The 15,541-nt window shown below is 42.4% G+C and overlaps 1 protein-coding gene across 2 annotated transcripts in view; it reads left to right on the top strand.

Moving 5' to 3' along the window:
• Positions 1-15,541, top strand: part of LOC135504722 (cadherin-23-like) — a 611,744-nt gene that overhangs the window by 363,021 nt on the left and 233,182 nt on the right. For both annotated transcript variants that reach the window (XM_064923533.1, XM_064923534.1), the window contains 2 exons: positions 4,557-4,662; positions 11,822-11,949. In XM_064923533.1, the coding sequence (XP_064779605.1) occupies positions 4,557-4,662; positions 11,822-11,949 (234 nt within the window). The remainder of the gene's footprint in view (positions 1-4,556; positions 4,663-11,821; positions 11,950-15,541) is intronic.

Below are 15,541 nucleotides of genomic sequence, written 5' to 3'. Positions count from 1 at the left end.
TCACCATGCTTGTCTCATAGTTGTAGGCTATTGCTTCAAATCTTATTGCTTCTGACTTCAATATACTCTTTACATAATTAAGACCTACAGCACTTTTAACAGCATATTACTCAACACAAGTGAGATTCAAGTTGCCTACAGTATATCGAAAAATATGACATGACTCTCCGTCAATAATTACATACAGAGGATTGGAGGATATTTCTGTAATTCAGTGATTTGGGGCGGCAGGTAGCCAAGTGGTTAGAAAGTTGGGCCAATAACCGAAAGGTTGCTAAGATCGAATCCCCGAGCTGACAAGGTAAAAAACTTTTGTTCTACCCCTGAACAAGGCAGTTAACCCACTGTTCCTAGGCCATCATTGTAAATAAGAATTTCTTCTTAACTGACTTGCCTAATTAAATAAAAAAAATAGAATCAAAATGATTCCATAGTAATTTGTTATGGATCCTTAACCAAATAAACATTGGCATTTTGAAAGACTACTTTTATAATTATTTTATTAACGAAATCGGAAAGATGCCTCTCTTAGTTACATTGTTTTTGTTTGAATGTGCAGACTGGCACTAAGAACAGTGGGAACGTTTCCCTCGTCAGCACTTTATTAGTGCAATTCCCCTTAAAGTGTTGCTCTGTGCTACCCAGTGTGGCACCCCCCCTTTCTCTTCCTCCTCCTCCCTTCACAATGGGCTAGGTCCCGTCTTCTGTGCGCGGCTCTGCGGCCCATCCCATGCCCCCTGCTCTCCGTGCCTTGAACCTCACGCGCAATCCCATTGTGCGCCACTCGGGAGCCATGACCAATATGACCAATATATAATCTCCTGCTAATAACAGGTTTAATAACATATCAAAGGGTTTTTATATCATTCTAAATTAACAAGAAAAATAATAATAATCGCTTTGTGTAAAAAATAATATTTTTGAGATGTTTTTGTTTTCAAATCACGTAAAATGAGCGAGAAAATGGCCATTCTTGAACATGGGATAAGACATTGTTACTAATTTGTAAATAAAGCTTGTTTGTTATTTCAAATTCTTTATTTCTATTTTTAGAGGGGGAGAAAACAAAACCAACAGTCATCTCAGGGGTCTCCCAGTTGAGTCCAGCACAGGTATTGAACCAGCATCTGTAGCAACACAGCTTGTACGGCTATGCAGTGTCTTAGACCGTTGCACCATTCAGGCGCTGTACAATGTGATGGATCAGGAGTGGGCTACACTAGAGCAAAATAATCCTAACCCAATTAAATAATAAAAACTAGTGTAACAACAGTGTAACAACAGTTTTAGTAAGTAATTCTGAAATTGTGCACAATTATCAGTTTCTATTTAGGTTTATGTCGCCCATTCATTGTCAGACACACACGCATAATCAGTGCTCTAACTCCCACTTGCCCTGGTCTGTAGCAATGAAGTGGTGATGCAAGGTACAGTACGAATCCACAAATTACCTCTAAATACCGCAGCATAATCACAAAACTTTTATAGGAGCAACCACTGGAAGTTTTCAGACACTTTACTCAGTACTTTGTTGAAGCACCTTTGGCAGCGATTACTGCATTGAGTATTCTTGGGTATGACGCTGCAAGTTTGACACATCTGTATGGGAGTTTTTCCCATTCTTTTCTGCAGATCCTTAAGCTCTGTCAGGTTGGATGGGGAGCGATGCTGCACAGCAATTTTCAGTTCTCTCCAGAGATGTTCGATTGGGTTCAATTCCGGGCTCTGGCTGGGCCACTCAAGGACATTCAGAGACTTCTGTGTGGTCTTGGCTGTGTGCTTAGGGTCGTTGTCCTGTTGGAAGGTGAACCTTCGCCCCAGTCCAAAGTCCTGAGCACTCTGGAGTATCCCACATCCCACAGCATGATGCTGCCACCACCATGCTTCACCGTAGAGATTGTTCCCGGTTTCCTACAGATGTGGCTCTTGGCATTCAGGCCAAAGAGTTCGATCTTGGTTTCATCAGACCAGAGAATCTTGTTTCTCGAGGTCTGAGAGTCCTTTAGGTGCCTTTTGGCAAACTCCAAGCATGCTGTCATGCACCTTTTACTAAGGAGTGGCTTCCGTCTGGCCACACTACCATAAAGGCCTGATTGTCTGAGTGCTGCAGAGATGGTTGTCCTTCTGGAAGGTTCTCCCATCTCCACAGAGGAACTCTAGAGCTCTGTCAGAGTGGCCTTCGAATTTTTGGTCACCTCCCTGACCAAGGCCCTTCTCCCCCGATTGCTCAGTTTGGCCGGGCAGCCAGCTTGGTGGTGCCAAACTTTTTTCATTTAAGAATGATGGAGGCCACTGTGTTTTTAGGGACCTTCAATGCTGCAGACATATTTTGTAACATTCCCCAGATTTGTGCCCCGACACAATCCTGTCTCGGAGCTCTACGGACAATTCCTTAGACCTCATGGCTTGGTTTTTGCCCTGACATGCACTCTTAATTGAACTGTTGGTGTTACGCCCTGGCCATAGTTTACCTTGTATGTTTCTATGTTTTCGTTGGTCAGGGTGCGATCTGAGTGGGCATTCTATGTTGGATGTCTTGTTTGTCTATTTCTGTGTTTGGCCTGATATGGTTCTCAATTAGGGGCAGGTGTTAGTCATTGTCTCTGATTGGGAACCATATTTAGGTAGCCTGGGTTTCACTGTGTGTTTGTGGGTGATTGTTCCTGTCTCTGTGTTTTGCACCAGATAGGGCTGTTTAGGTTTTCGCACGTTTGTTATTTTGTTAGTTTATTAGTGTATAGTTTTCTTTACTAAAATAAAATGAATAACAACCACACTACATTTTGGTCCGCTCCTCCTTCTACAGACGAAAGCCGTGACAGTGGGACCTAATATAGACTGGTGTGTGTCTTTTCAAATCATGTCCAATCATTTGAATTTACCCAAGGTGGACTCTAATCGAGTTGTAGAAACATCTCATGGATGATCAATGGAAACAGGATGTACCTGAGCTCAAATTCGAGTGTACATTTTCAGCCTATTCCCCATTTAGTGCTTTACCTTTGGGTCATCAGATTCCCTATTTAGTGCACTACTTTTGACCTTGGTTAAAAGTAGTGCACTAAATAGGGAGTAGGATGGCATTTGGGACTTGGCACAGCTCAGCATGTTTCAGGGTCTCCCGCCGTGCTTTATTTGCCCTGTGTGTGTGTGTGTGTGTGTGTGTGTGTGTGTGCACGTGCGGGAATGTGTATGTGAGCTGGGACTGAACGGTCTATTTGCTGTATTTGATTAGACGGAGCTAACCTTAAACACTGGCTATTAATATGATGCCTGAGAGAAATAAGGAAGCCAGCAAGTGGAAATTGTGCATGTCAGCGATTATGGATTTGCCAATGACCAGACCTCTGAAAACCCTGAATCTAAGAGAGAGAGGGCAAGGGGTACTGTGAAGCCAAAAGGAAAGGAGTGAGAGATGATGGGGAAGGGGATACTGTGACACAAAGCACACAAAATATTTTCTCCCTTTCAGCCCCACACACAGCATCCCTTTCTCAGTACAAATAATGCCTTTTCTTTGCCTCCCAGAGTCTCTGTTTCCCTGCTCCCGTCTCTCCTTTCCTCTCCCTCTCTTTTCCTCCTCCTCCTCTCTTTGTTTATCTTTCACCCCTCTCAGTTGGTTGGAGGGTTATGCCTTATCATAAAGTATTTGAAAAGAGAGAGCGAGAGAGAGGTGCGAAGGTGAGCAAGTTAGATTAAGAGATATAGAGATAGGAAGTTCCAATGACTGTTAATGCCTCAGGATTAATATTCTATCCATTCCAGCTGTAGTTCTGAGTGTTATTGTTGTTTGGATTAATTTAGAATGGGACACAGAGAGAGAGAGAGAGAGAGAGAGATAGATACATCCACACATTGGCATGGGACATTCACACTTCTGGCTGTTCCCTGTTTGCTCTGCTGCTTCGCTGGTGTTCATTCAATATTAAATATACAGTCCAGGATCTTAAGAACAACGTAACGTATAGTTCAGATTGGATTCGTAACATATCATGCGAATTGCACCCCAAAAAGTTGATGACGTAGTATACAATTTGATGGCATGGTACACATAAAACAGGGACCACTTTTGGCTTGTGAGCACCACTCTCAAAACTACTGGCTGAAATTATACAAAGTTTGAGAGTTCATCTTTAACACTGGTATGCTAATAATGGTCCTAAATTCTCATCTACCCACTGACTGACAGCCTGCTGTCTTATCCACAGGCTTTAACACTGTAACACTGATACTGTACCATCTGTGCATCCAAACTCCTACAAACATTGTCTGTCTCATTCAAGTGTAATACTTTTATCGCTGACTCACTCACTCACTCTTTCTCTACCTCCTTCTCCAAACCCCTCCCCCTCGCCCTCTCCTCTCCACCGCTCCTCTTCCTCTACCCCCCCTCTTTTTCCCCCCTGTCAAATTGAAATAGAAACGGCTTTATTGGCATGACAAACATTGAGTAAATATTGCCAACACATCAATGTTACAACTGCACTTGAGTTAAATACATTGTAATAACAAAATTCTAAAAATAATAACTTGTAATCACTATCTTTCTCTCTCAGGCAACAGATGAGGACTCTCCCCCTAACAACTTCCTGACCTACACCCTCACATCAGTGTCTGCGTTCCGTGGTTACTTCAGAATCACCATGGTGGAGGGCTACGCAGGTCAGCATACACACACAGGCACACGCATACACGCAAATAAACACAGACACATGCACACATTGAATTTATACTTGTTTTGAGTAATCTCAATACCTTCAACAAAACCTTTACCAATTTATATTTTTGTCCGGCCATAATGCACATTTACATTTTACATTTTAGTCATTGTCCAAAGCGACATACACTTAGTGCATTTATCCTAAGATGTCTAGGTGGGACAACCACATATCTAGGCTTCCATCCAATTGGGACAGATTTTAATGTGAATACTCTAGAATCATCATGAAGAAAATATGCAAATTTTCCCACTCGTGATGTATTTCCACCAAATTGATTTTCTTGTGGATAAAAATCAGTGTGTGATGATGTAGTGCACACAAAATGCAATTTTTCACTTACAGTGGGGCAAAAAAGTATTTAGTCAGCCACCAATTGTGCAAGTTCTCCCACTTAAAAAGATGAGAGAGGCCTGTAATTTTCATCATAGGTACACTTCAACTATGACAGACAAAATTAGAAAAATTCCTGAAAATCACATTGTTGGACTTTTAATGAATTTATTTGCAAATTATACTGGAAAATAAGTATTTGGTCAATGACAAAAGTTTATCTCAATACTTTGTTATATACCCTTTGTTGGCAATGACAGAGGTCAAACGTTTTCTGTAGGTCTTCACAAGGTTTTCACACACTGTTGCTGGTATTTTGTCCCATTCCTCCATGCAGATCTCCTTTAGAGCATTGATGTTTTGGGGCTGTTGCTGGGCAACACGGACTTTCAACTCCCTCCAAAGATTTTCTATGGGGTTGAGATCTGGAGACTGGCTAGGCCACTCCAGGACCTTGAAATGCTTCTTAAGAAGCCACTCCTTCGCTGCCCGGGCGGTGTGTTTGGGATCAAAGACCCAGCCACGTTTCATTTTCAATGCCCTTGCTGACGGAAGGAGGTTTTCACTCAAAATCTCACGATACATGGCCCCATTCATTCTTTCCTTTACACGGATCAGTCGTCCTGGTCCCTTTCCAGAAAAACAGCCACAAAGCATGATGTTTTCACCCCCATGCTTCACAGAGGTAGGTATGGTGTTCTTTGGATGCAACTCAGCATTCTTTGTAATCTAAACACGACGAGTTGAGTTTTTACCATAAAGTTATATTTTGGTTTCATCTGACCATATATGCCATTCTCCCAATCTTCTTCTGGATCATCCAAATGCTCTCTAGCATACTTCAGACACGTCTGGCACTGCAGGATTTGAGTTCCTGGCGGCGTAGTGTGTTACTGATGGTAGGCTTTGTTACTTTGGTCCCAGCTCTCTGCAGGTCATTCACTAGGTCCCCCCGTGCGGTTCTGGGATTTTTGCTCACCGTTCTTATGATCATTTTGACCCCACGGGGTGAGATCTTGCGTGGAGCCCCAGATCATGGGATATTATCAGTGGTCTTGTATGTCTTCCATTTCCTAATAATTGCTCCCACAGCTGATTTCTACAAACTGCTTACCTATTGCAGATTCAGTCTTCCCAGCCTGGTGCAGGTCTACAATTTTGTCTCTGGTGTCCTTTGACAGCTCTTTGGTCTTGGCCATAGTGGAGTTTGGAGTGTGACTGTTTGAGGTTGTGGACCGGTGTCTTTTATACAGATAACAAGTTCAAACAGGTGCCATTAATACAGGTAACGAGTGGAGGACAGAGGAGCCTCTTAAAGAAGAAGTTACAGGTCTGTGAGAGCCAGAAATCTTGCTTGTTTGTAGGTGACCAAATACTTATTTTCCACCATAATTTGTAAATAAATAAATTAATATTAATAATTAAAAATTATTAATAATTTTTTTCTCATTTTGTCTGTCATAGAAGTGTACCTATGATGAAAATTACAGGCCTCTCTCATCTTTTTAAGTGGGAGAACTTGCACAATTGGTGGCTGACTAAATACTTTTTTGCCCCACTGTAAGTTTTCATGTTCCGAATAAAAATCTTAATTTCAATAGTTTTCCATCTCATTTTTAACTCTAACAATAGTTTTGTCACAACAACTTTTGCCTTACATTTTTATTTACCTTTAGTTAACTAGGCAAGTCAGTTAGAACAAATTCTTATTTTCAATGACGGTCTAGGAACAGTGGGTGAACTGCCTGTTCAGGGGCAGAACGACAGATTTGTACCTTGTCAGCTCGGGGATTCGGTTACTAGTCCAACGCTCTAACCAGTAGGCTACCCTCCCGCCCTAAATAACACATGTGCCTACTCTGTCTGGTCTTGGCATATGCGCTCCAGCCAACAGCTTGTAAATACAGCGTAGCTAGGCTGTGCGGGTATGATGAAATTATTGTCGATTAGAGCGAGAATATTTTTATTTGTCAAATGGCAGTCAAGAATCTATCATCATGTCAGCAGAATAAGACCCTCAATATTTATTGGAAAGGAGCATCAAGATCAAAGCGCCCTTTCACCATCCTGTGAAGTTCATCTTATTTCATCTGTAGCCTAATAAACTGCTTGCTTTCCAAGTCGTAGTGGGAGAACCACACACCATATCATTGCGTGACTCCAAGTGTAAGGGTTGCGTAATCAGTGGCAGGGAAGTCAGACGCATGAGAGCAGAACTTGGTAATAGTCAGAGCAGTTTAATAGCAAAACCCACGGCATAAAAATAACAAGAATAATTGGGTACAAAAACCTGTCACGCACCGAACAACACGTGCACAAGCACTTACAATAAACAATCCCACACAAAGATATGGGGGGAGCAGAGGGTTAAATACACAACAAATGATTGAGGGAATTGAAACCAGGTGTGAGGAAAAACAAGACAAAACACATGGAAAATGAAAAGTGGATCGATGATGGCTAGAGACCGCCGAGCGGCGCCCCGAACATGGAGAGGACCCGATTTCTGCTGAAGAACTGCCTGTTTTCAACACAGCTGTGGTGATTGTTTTTTATATGCTATGACTTTACTGACATAAAAACGTGGGTTTATTTAAAATACTATTTGAAGATGTTGGTTTTCGGAAGATGGGCAGAGGGACTCTGCTGTCCTAGCTTCAGGGGGAAGCTGGTTCCATCATTGGGGTGCACGGACAGAAAATAGTTTTCCCTGGGCTTAGTATGGTTGGGAGAGCCAAGAGACCAGAAGTGGCAGAACGGAATACTCAGGTTGGGGTGTACGGTTTGAGCATAGCATGAAGGTAGGGTGGTGCAGTTCCTCTTGCTGCTCCGTAGGCAAGTACAGTGGTATTGTAGTGGATGCAAGTTTTGATTGGAAGCTAGTAGATTGTGCAGAGGAGAGGAGTGACATGGAAGAACTTGGGAATGATGAACACCAGGTGGCTTGTGACGTTCTGGATGAGTTTTGGGAATCTCAGACGATACGAAAGAGAGGTTGAACAGGCTAGTAATAGGGGTTGCAACAATTTCGGCAGATAATTTTAAAAAGAGAGGGTCCAGATTGTCTAGCCCGGGTGAACATCAGCTATCTGGATTTGGGTGAAGGGGAAATGGGGCCGCTTGGGCGAGTTGCTGTGGGGAGTGCAGGGCTGTTGACTGGGGTAAGGGTAGCCAGGTGGAAAGCATGGTCAGCCGTACAAAAATGCCTTTTGAAATGCTCAATTATAGTGGATTTATCGGTGCTGACAGTGTTTCCTAGGGAGGAGGTGCTCATATTCTCCATGGACTTTACAGTGTCCCAGAACTTTGAGTTTGTGCTACAGCATGCTAATTTCTGCTTGAAAAAGCTAGCCTTAGCTTTCTTAACTGTCTGTGTATATTTGTTCCTGACTTCCCTGAAAAGTTGCATATCATGCTAATTCGATGCTATCATTCGATGCTATCAGGCTATTCAATGCTAATGCACAATGCCATAGGATGTGTTTGTGCTGGGCAAGGGCATTCAGGTCTGGAGAGAACCAAGGGCTATACTTGTTCCTGTTTTACATTTTTTTGAAAGGAGCATGCTTTATTTTAGATGGTGAGGAAGGCACTTTTAAAGAATGACCAGGCATCCTCTACTGACGGGATGAGGTCAATATCCTTCCAGGATAACCTGGCCAGGTCAATTCGGAAGGCCTGCATGCTGAAGTGTTTTAGGGAGCATTTGACAGTGATGAGGGGTGGTCGTTTGACTGGAGACCCATTACGGATGCAGTCAATGAGGCAGTGATCTCTGAGATCTTGGTTGAAAACAGGTGTATTTGGAGGGCAAGTTGGCTATGATGATATCTATGAGTGTGCCCATGTTTACCAATTTGGTGTTGTACCTGGTGGGTTCATTGATAATTTGTGAGAGATTGAGGGCATCAAGCTTTGATTGTAGGATGGCCGGGGTGTTAAGCATGTCCCAGTTTAGGTCACCTAGCAGCACTAGCTCTGAAGATAGATGGGGGGCAATCAGTTCACATACGGTGTCCAGGCCACAGCTGGAGTCAGAGGGTGGTCTATAGCAAGTGGCAATGGTGAGAGACTTGTTTCTGGAAAGGTGGATTTTTAAAAGCAGAAGCTTGAATTGTTTGGATACAGACCTGGATAGTAAGACAGAACTCTGCAGGGTATCTCTGCAGTAGATAATGTTCAGTAGATAATTCTAATGTTAATATGCATGAAACCAAGGCTTTTATGGTGACAGAAGTAAGCAAATGATTGAGCTTGGGGAATGGGAGTGGAGCTAGGCACTGCAGGGCCTAGATTAACCTCCACATCACCAGAGGAACAAAGGAGGAGTATGATAAGCGTACGGCTAAAGGCTAAAATGACTGGTCATCTAGTACGTTCAGATCAGAGAGTAAAAGTAGCAGATTTCTGGGCACTGTAGAATAGATTCAAGACATAATGTACAGACAAAGGTATGGTAGGATGTGGATACAGTGAGGGTAAACCTGTGACGGAAGAAAGTCTGTTGTGGCCCCCTTGTGCTATGACATCGGCAGACAGATCTGCAGGGCTCTGTGTGTTAAACCAGTTCAATTGGCAGAATAGGTATAGTTGCCAAAGAATTTGTCTGGTGGACCTCTTAAGCTAACAGTCCGATGTGCTCTGGACAGCTCGCAGGCCGTGACTAGCATGCTCGCGGGTGGGATTTCAGGGGACGAAGCGATGGCGGAGCCAGTTGAGAAAAACCCCATCGTGCGAATCATGTCGGTGTTCCAGTCGTGATGAGTTGGCGGGGGTCCAAGCCAGTTGGCAAAAAGAGGTGTTGTAGCCCAAGAAGTGGCTGATGGACCTCTTTGGCTAGCCGGGAGATGGGGCTTGCAATGATAGCTCCAGGCTAATTGGTTATTGCTTCGGACAGTGTCGTTAATCCAGGAGTGGCCACTAGCTAGCTGCGATGATCTAGGTGAAGAAAAAACGGTTCAGAGCTTGCGGTAGGAATCCGGAGATATGGAGAAAAATAAGTCTGATTTTCTCTGGTTTGAGTCACGCTGTTCGAGGTGGCTGATGACCACTAGCAGTGGCTAGCTGATTACTAGCTAGTTAGCTGGCTAGCATCTGTTGGGGTTTCTGTTCAGGCGACGGTTCAGAAGACGGATCAGCAGGGCTCCTCCTTATGGTGGGTATAGTAGCCAAAGTATGGTGCTGTACAACGTGACCGGTCGGGAGTAGGCCTAGGCTACTAAGTGACTGCGAGTGAAGAGCAAACATGATGTGGAGTTCCAGAGCTCACAGGTGTGCCTGGCAAGGATCTCATTCCGCTCCCTCTTCAACGCTTCATTCTTGCCCTGACTCGCTCCGACAATGACGAGTGACTCGCTGGACCAATACATCAGCTGTCGCACGTATCTCTGCCCTCAGAGAATGTTTCTCTTTCTGCTGGTCTGCCTTCAGTGACTTGAATCTTGGTCTTCCAAGTTAGAATCTGATCCATGTGCATCAGAACAAAATATTCCTAACATTTCCAAATAAAAATCTGATTGATTTATCAAGACTCGCCCCCATGCTCTGTCATTCAGTGATATTCCCATAGTAATGTGTTATGGATCCATCCAGATGTGGTTAGAAAACCGTGTATTTGGTGGTCTATGCAAAAGAGATGAGAGAAGTGACATGCCTCACAAACATCCATTAATACATTTCAAGTCCCTAAACTCAACAAGAGTCTATTTTCCTGTTGATAGACATTGTGCAGGTTGCATAAGGTTTGGAATTAGAAATGTAAAACTTTACAGTACACAATACATTTTAAGTCGGGATGATTTGTTTCACACATCTAGCCGAGCTATTAGACTATCCTTTTGTAAAGGTATGACAAGTCTATTGTCCTGCTAATAGCCCATCATGGAAACGTTGTTTGCAGAATTCACAGCCTGCTGAACTTGTGAAAAACAAAATGCCTCCAGCTGTCTATCACTACTGTAAATACAAACACACTGATTCAGACTCTCTAGTTCAACTGTAACTCGTGGTGATCCCTGCTCGCAGCGCCAACTGTTAGGTTCTAAATAAACAGAGTAAAAACTGACGGACGACTAATAAGTTTATTCACCCACTGTGTCACACAGCTGCATAAGACAAAGACATGTTCCCACCAGCACAAGTATTTATACCCCCTTTAGGTGGAGTCGTCTCCTTTTCTCTAAACATTACATATTTGTTGCTAGGCAGGAAGTTATGTGATGTGGGTAATAAACTGTTTCTTCTCCTTTCATGAGACCTGACCTGACCTGACCTCGGCCCCCATTCTTCTCTAATCCACAGCTGTCCACTCTTATCAGTGACCGCAACCATGTGATTGCCTTTTCCCTTACTTAGTAACTCTGGTGTAGCATGTATTTCAAATTACAACCCAACACATTGTATAGAGAGCATAGGAGAGGTCCTAGAACCGAGTTCTGAGGGACACCTGTAGTGAGATAATGTTGTGCAGACACAGATCGTCTCCACGAGCAGACAGCAGTTCACACACCAAGTAGGCTACTGGGAAGACAGCAACCTAAAGTAGATGGCCCTAGCTAGCAAAAAGACAGTACTAGACAACAACAGATAAGACAGAAATTATACTTATCACTCCAGGAGCCCTCTAGCTATAGATTGAAGCACATTCGTTTTGGTATTTGGCAATTAACATTATTAGCAGTTCTACATTAGGAGTTGTACATTGTTTTAATGTAACCAAAATATAAAGTTGCTGTATTATCTCTCTCTCTCTCGTCCTGTCCTGTCCTCAGTGATCAGTGTGAACAGCCCTCTGGACTATGAGATGGTCCCTGAAGGAATGATCTACCTGACTGTGATGGCTAAAGACGGCGGGAACCCATCCCTTAACAGCAGTGTCTCTGTCACCGTCGAGCTGTTTGTCAGTACATCACCCAACTTCATGCTTTCTAATGGTTTCAACCAACACTCATGCATGCAACAATCATGTAGGTTTCATCCAACACTCACTGACTTCACTTTGAATTGATCCCAATCCTGTCATGTACTACTGTTGCAAACAGGTTAAGGATTAGCTATTTTTTTCAATTTTCACCTAAAATGACATACCCAAATCTAACTGCCTGTAGCTCAGGCCCTGAAGCAAGGATATGCATATTCTTGGTACCATTTGAAGTCTATGGAAATGTGAAAGTAGTGTATATAACACAATAGAGCTGGGAAAAGATAATACAAAGAAAATAACATCACATTTCTGGTATTTTTTTTGTACCATCATCTTTAAAATGCATGAGAAAGGCCATACTATATAATTTCAGCCAGGTAAAATTTTGATTTTGCCCACTAGATGGCTGACCAAATGATACGGGATAAAACTCAAACTTTCATTAAATCACACATGCAGGGTACTCAATTAAAGCTACACTCGTTGTGAATCCAGCCAACATGTCAGATTTTAAAAATGCTTTTTGGCGAAAGCATGAGAAGCTATTATCTGATAGCATGCACCCCCCTGAACCAGCTGATCAACAATAGAACTAGCGTTAGCAGGCGCTACGCAAAACGCTGAAATAAAATATAAAACATGCATTACCTTTGACGAGCTTCTTTGTTGGCACTCCAATTTGTCCAATAAACATCACAATTGGTCCTTTTTTTCTATTAATTCCGTCCATGTATACCCAAAATGTCCATTTATAAAGCAGGTTTGATCCGGAAAAAAAACAGCTTTCCAAAACACAACGTCATTACAAAATATTTCAAAAGTTGCCTGTAAACTTTGCCAAAATATTTCAAACTACTTTTGTAATCCAACTTTAGGTATTTTTAAACGTTAATAATCGATCAAATTGTTGACAGGGCGATCTGTATTCAATAACAGCAAGTCAACAATACATGCACCATTTTCCCTCTTACATAACTATCAACAGTGTAACGTCTGCCAGGAAGTGCCTCTTCTTCGTTTCACCAATGATTAACTTCAACCCAATTCCAAAGACTGGTGACATCCTGTGGAAGTTGTAGGAACTGTAAAATGGGCGCTATCTAATTTTCCTTGACAAAGACAATTCAGGGAACTGTCAGAGGGATTCTTTTTTTTCTGAACAGTTTTTCCCTGGGGTTTTTGCCTACTACATACGTTCTGTTATAGTCACAGACATGATTGAACCAGTTTTAGAAACTTCAGAGTGTTTTCTATCCACACCTACTAATCATATGCATATAATATATGCCTGGCATGAGTAGCAGGAAGTTGAAATTGTGCATGCTATTTATCCAAAAGTGGAAATGCTGCCCCCTATCCTTAATTAAGGTAGTTACAATATATTAAGTGGGGGCAATTCACATTTTCCTAAGTCCCTCTTTTCTATATTTTCACCTTTATTTAACTAGGCAAGTCAGTTATGAACAAACTCTAGGAACTGTGTGTGAACTGCCTGTTCAGGGGCAGAATGACAGATTTGTACCTTGTCAGCTCAGGGATTTGAACTTGCAACCTTTCGGTTACTAGTCCAACGCTCTAACCACTAGGCTACCCTTCCGCTCCTTTGTGGCACCTGACCACAATAATAGGGCCTGTAGGACCTGCCTTATTGATAGAGTTGTTAAGGAGTCAGAAAAGGGGTTTATTATGGACAGACCTCTCCCCATTTTAGCTACTGCATCAATTGGTTTTTAACATGACAATTTACAACCCAGGGTTACTCCAAGCAGTTTAGTCTCCTCAACTTGCTCAATTTCAACATTATTCATTACATGATTTAGTTGAGGTTCAGAGTTTAGGGAATGATTTGTCCCAAATACAATGCTTTTCATGTTTAACCTATTTCTTGCCACCTGTTCTGAAACAGACTGCAGATCTTTTGTTACGTTTTGCAGAGGTTTCACTTGCTGCGGTAGCTCACGTGTATAGTGTTGAGTCATTAGCATACATAGACACACAGGCTTTTGCTCAGAGCCAGTGGCAGGTCATTTGTAAATATTGAAAAAAGTAAGGGGCCTAGACACCTGCTTTGGGGAATGCCTGACTCTACCTAGATTATGTTGGAGAGGCTTCCTTTACAGAACACCCATTTGTTTAAGTGTCATTCATGTTGAATGCCCTTTCCTATAAGCATGTTGAAAATCCGTTGTTCATTTTTTATTGTGATATAGAATTATGTTTCCTATTTTGTTGCATTACAACCTGTAATTAAAATGTACATTTATTTGGATTTCATGTAATGGACATACACAAAATAGTCCAAATTGGTGTAGTAAAATGAAAAAAAAAACGTATTAAAAAAAATAGAAAAATGGAAAAGTGTTGCGCACATGTATTTACCCCCTTTGCTACGAAGCCCCTAAATAAGATATGGGGCAAACAATTAGCTTCAGAAGTCACATAATTGTATAGAATGCACACAGGTGGACTTTATTTACGTGTCACAGGATCTGAGTATATATACACCTGTTCTGAAAGGCCCCAGAGTCTGCAACACCACTAAGCAAGCGGCACCAACAAGCCAGTGGCACTATGAAGACCAAGAAACTCTCCAAACAGGTCAGAGACAAAGCTGTGGAGAAGTACAGATCAGGGTTGGGTTATAACAAAATATATGAAACGTTGAACATCCCAAGGAGCAGCATTAAATCCATTATAAAAAAATGAAAGAATTTGGCACCACAATAAACCTGCCAAGAGAGGGCCGCCCAACAAAACTCATGGACCAGGCAAGGACGGTATTAATCAGAGGCAACAAAGATACCAAAGATAACTCTGAAGGAGCTGCAGTGCTCCACAGCGGAGATTGGAGTATATGTCCATAGATCCACTTCAATCCGTACGCTCTACAGAGCTGGGCTTTACGGAAGAGTGTCCAGAAAAAAGCCATTGCTTGAAGAAAAAAATGAGCGAACACGTTTGGTGTTCGCCAAAGGCATGTGAGAGACTCCCCCAACATGGAAGAATGTACTCTGGTCAGATGAGACTAAGATTGACCTTTTTGGTCATCAAGGAAAATGCTATGTCTGGCTTAAACCCAACACCTCTCATCACTCCGAGAACACCATCCCCCATTTTGTTCATTTGCAGGGACTGGGAAACTGGTCAGAATTGAAGGAATGATGGATTGTTCTAAATACAGAGAAATTCTTGAGGGAAACCTGCTTCAGTCTTCCAGAGATTTGAGACTGGGACAAAGGTTCACCATCCAGCAGGACAATGACCCTAAGCAAACTGCTAAAGCAACACCTGAGTGGTTTAAGGGGAAACATTTAAATGTCTTGGAATGGCCTGGTCAAAGCCCAGACCTCATTCAAATTGAGAATCTGTGGTTTGCTGTACACCAGTGGAACCCATCCAACTTGAAGGAGCTGGAGCAGTTTTGCCTTGAAGTATGGGCAAAAATCTCAGTGACTAGATGTGCCAAGCTTATAGAGACATACCACAAGAGACTAGCAGGTGTAATTGCTGCAAAACGTGACTCTACCAAGTATTGATTTTGGAGGGGTGAATAGTTATGCACGCTAAA

Source organism: Oncorhynchus masou, chromosome 18 (assembly GCF_036934945.1).
Source record: "Oncorhynchus masou masou isolate Uvic2021 chromosome 18, UVic_Omas_1.1, whole genome shotgun sequence".
Taxonomy (NCBI): Eukaryota; Metazoa; Chordata; class Actinopteri; order Salmoniformes; family Salmonidae; genus Oncorhynchus; species Oncorhynchus masou.
This window is presented reverse-complemented; position numbering and strand designations above follow the sequence as displayed.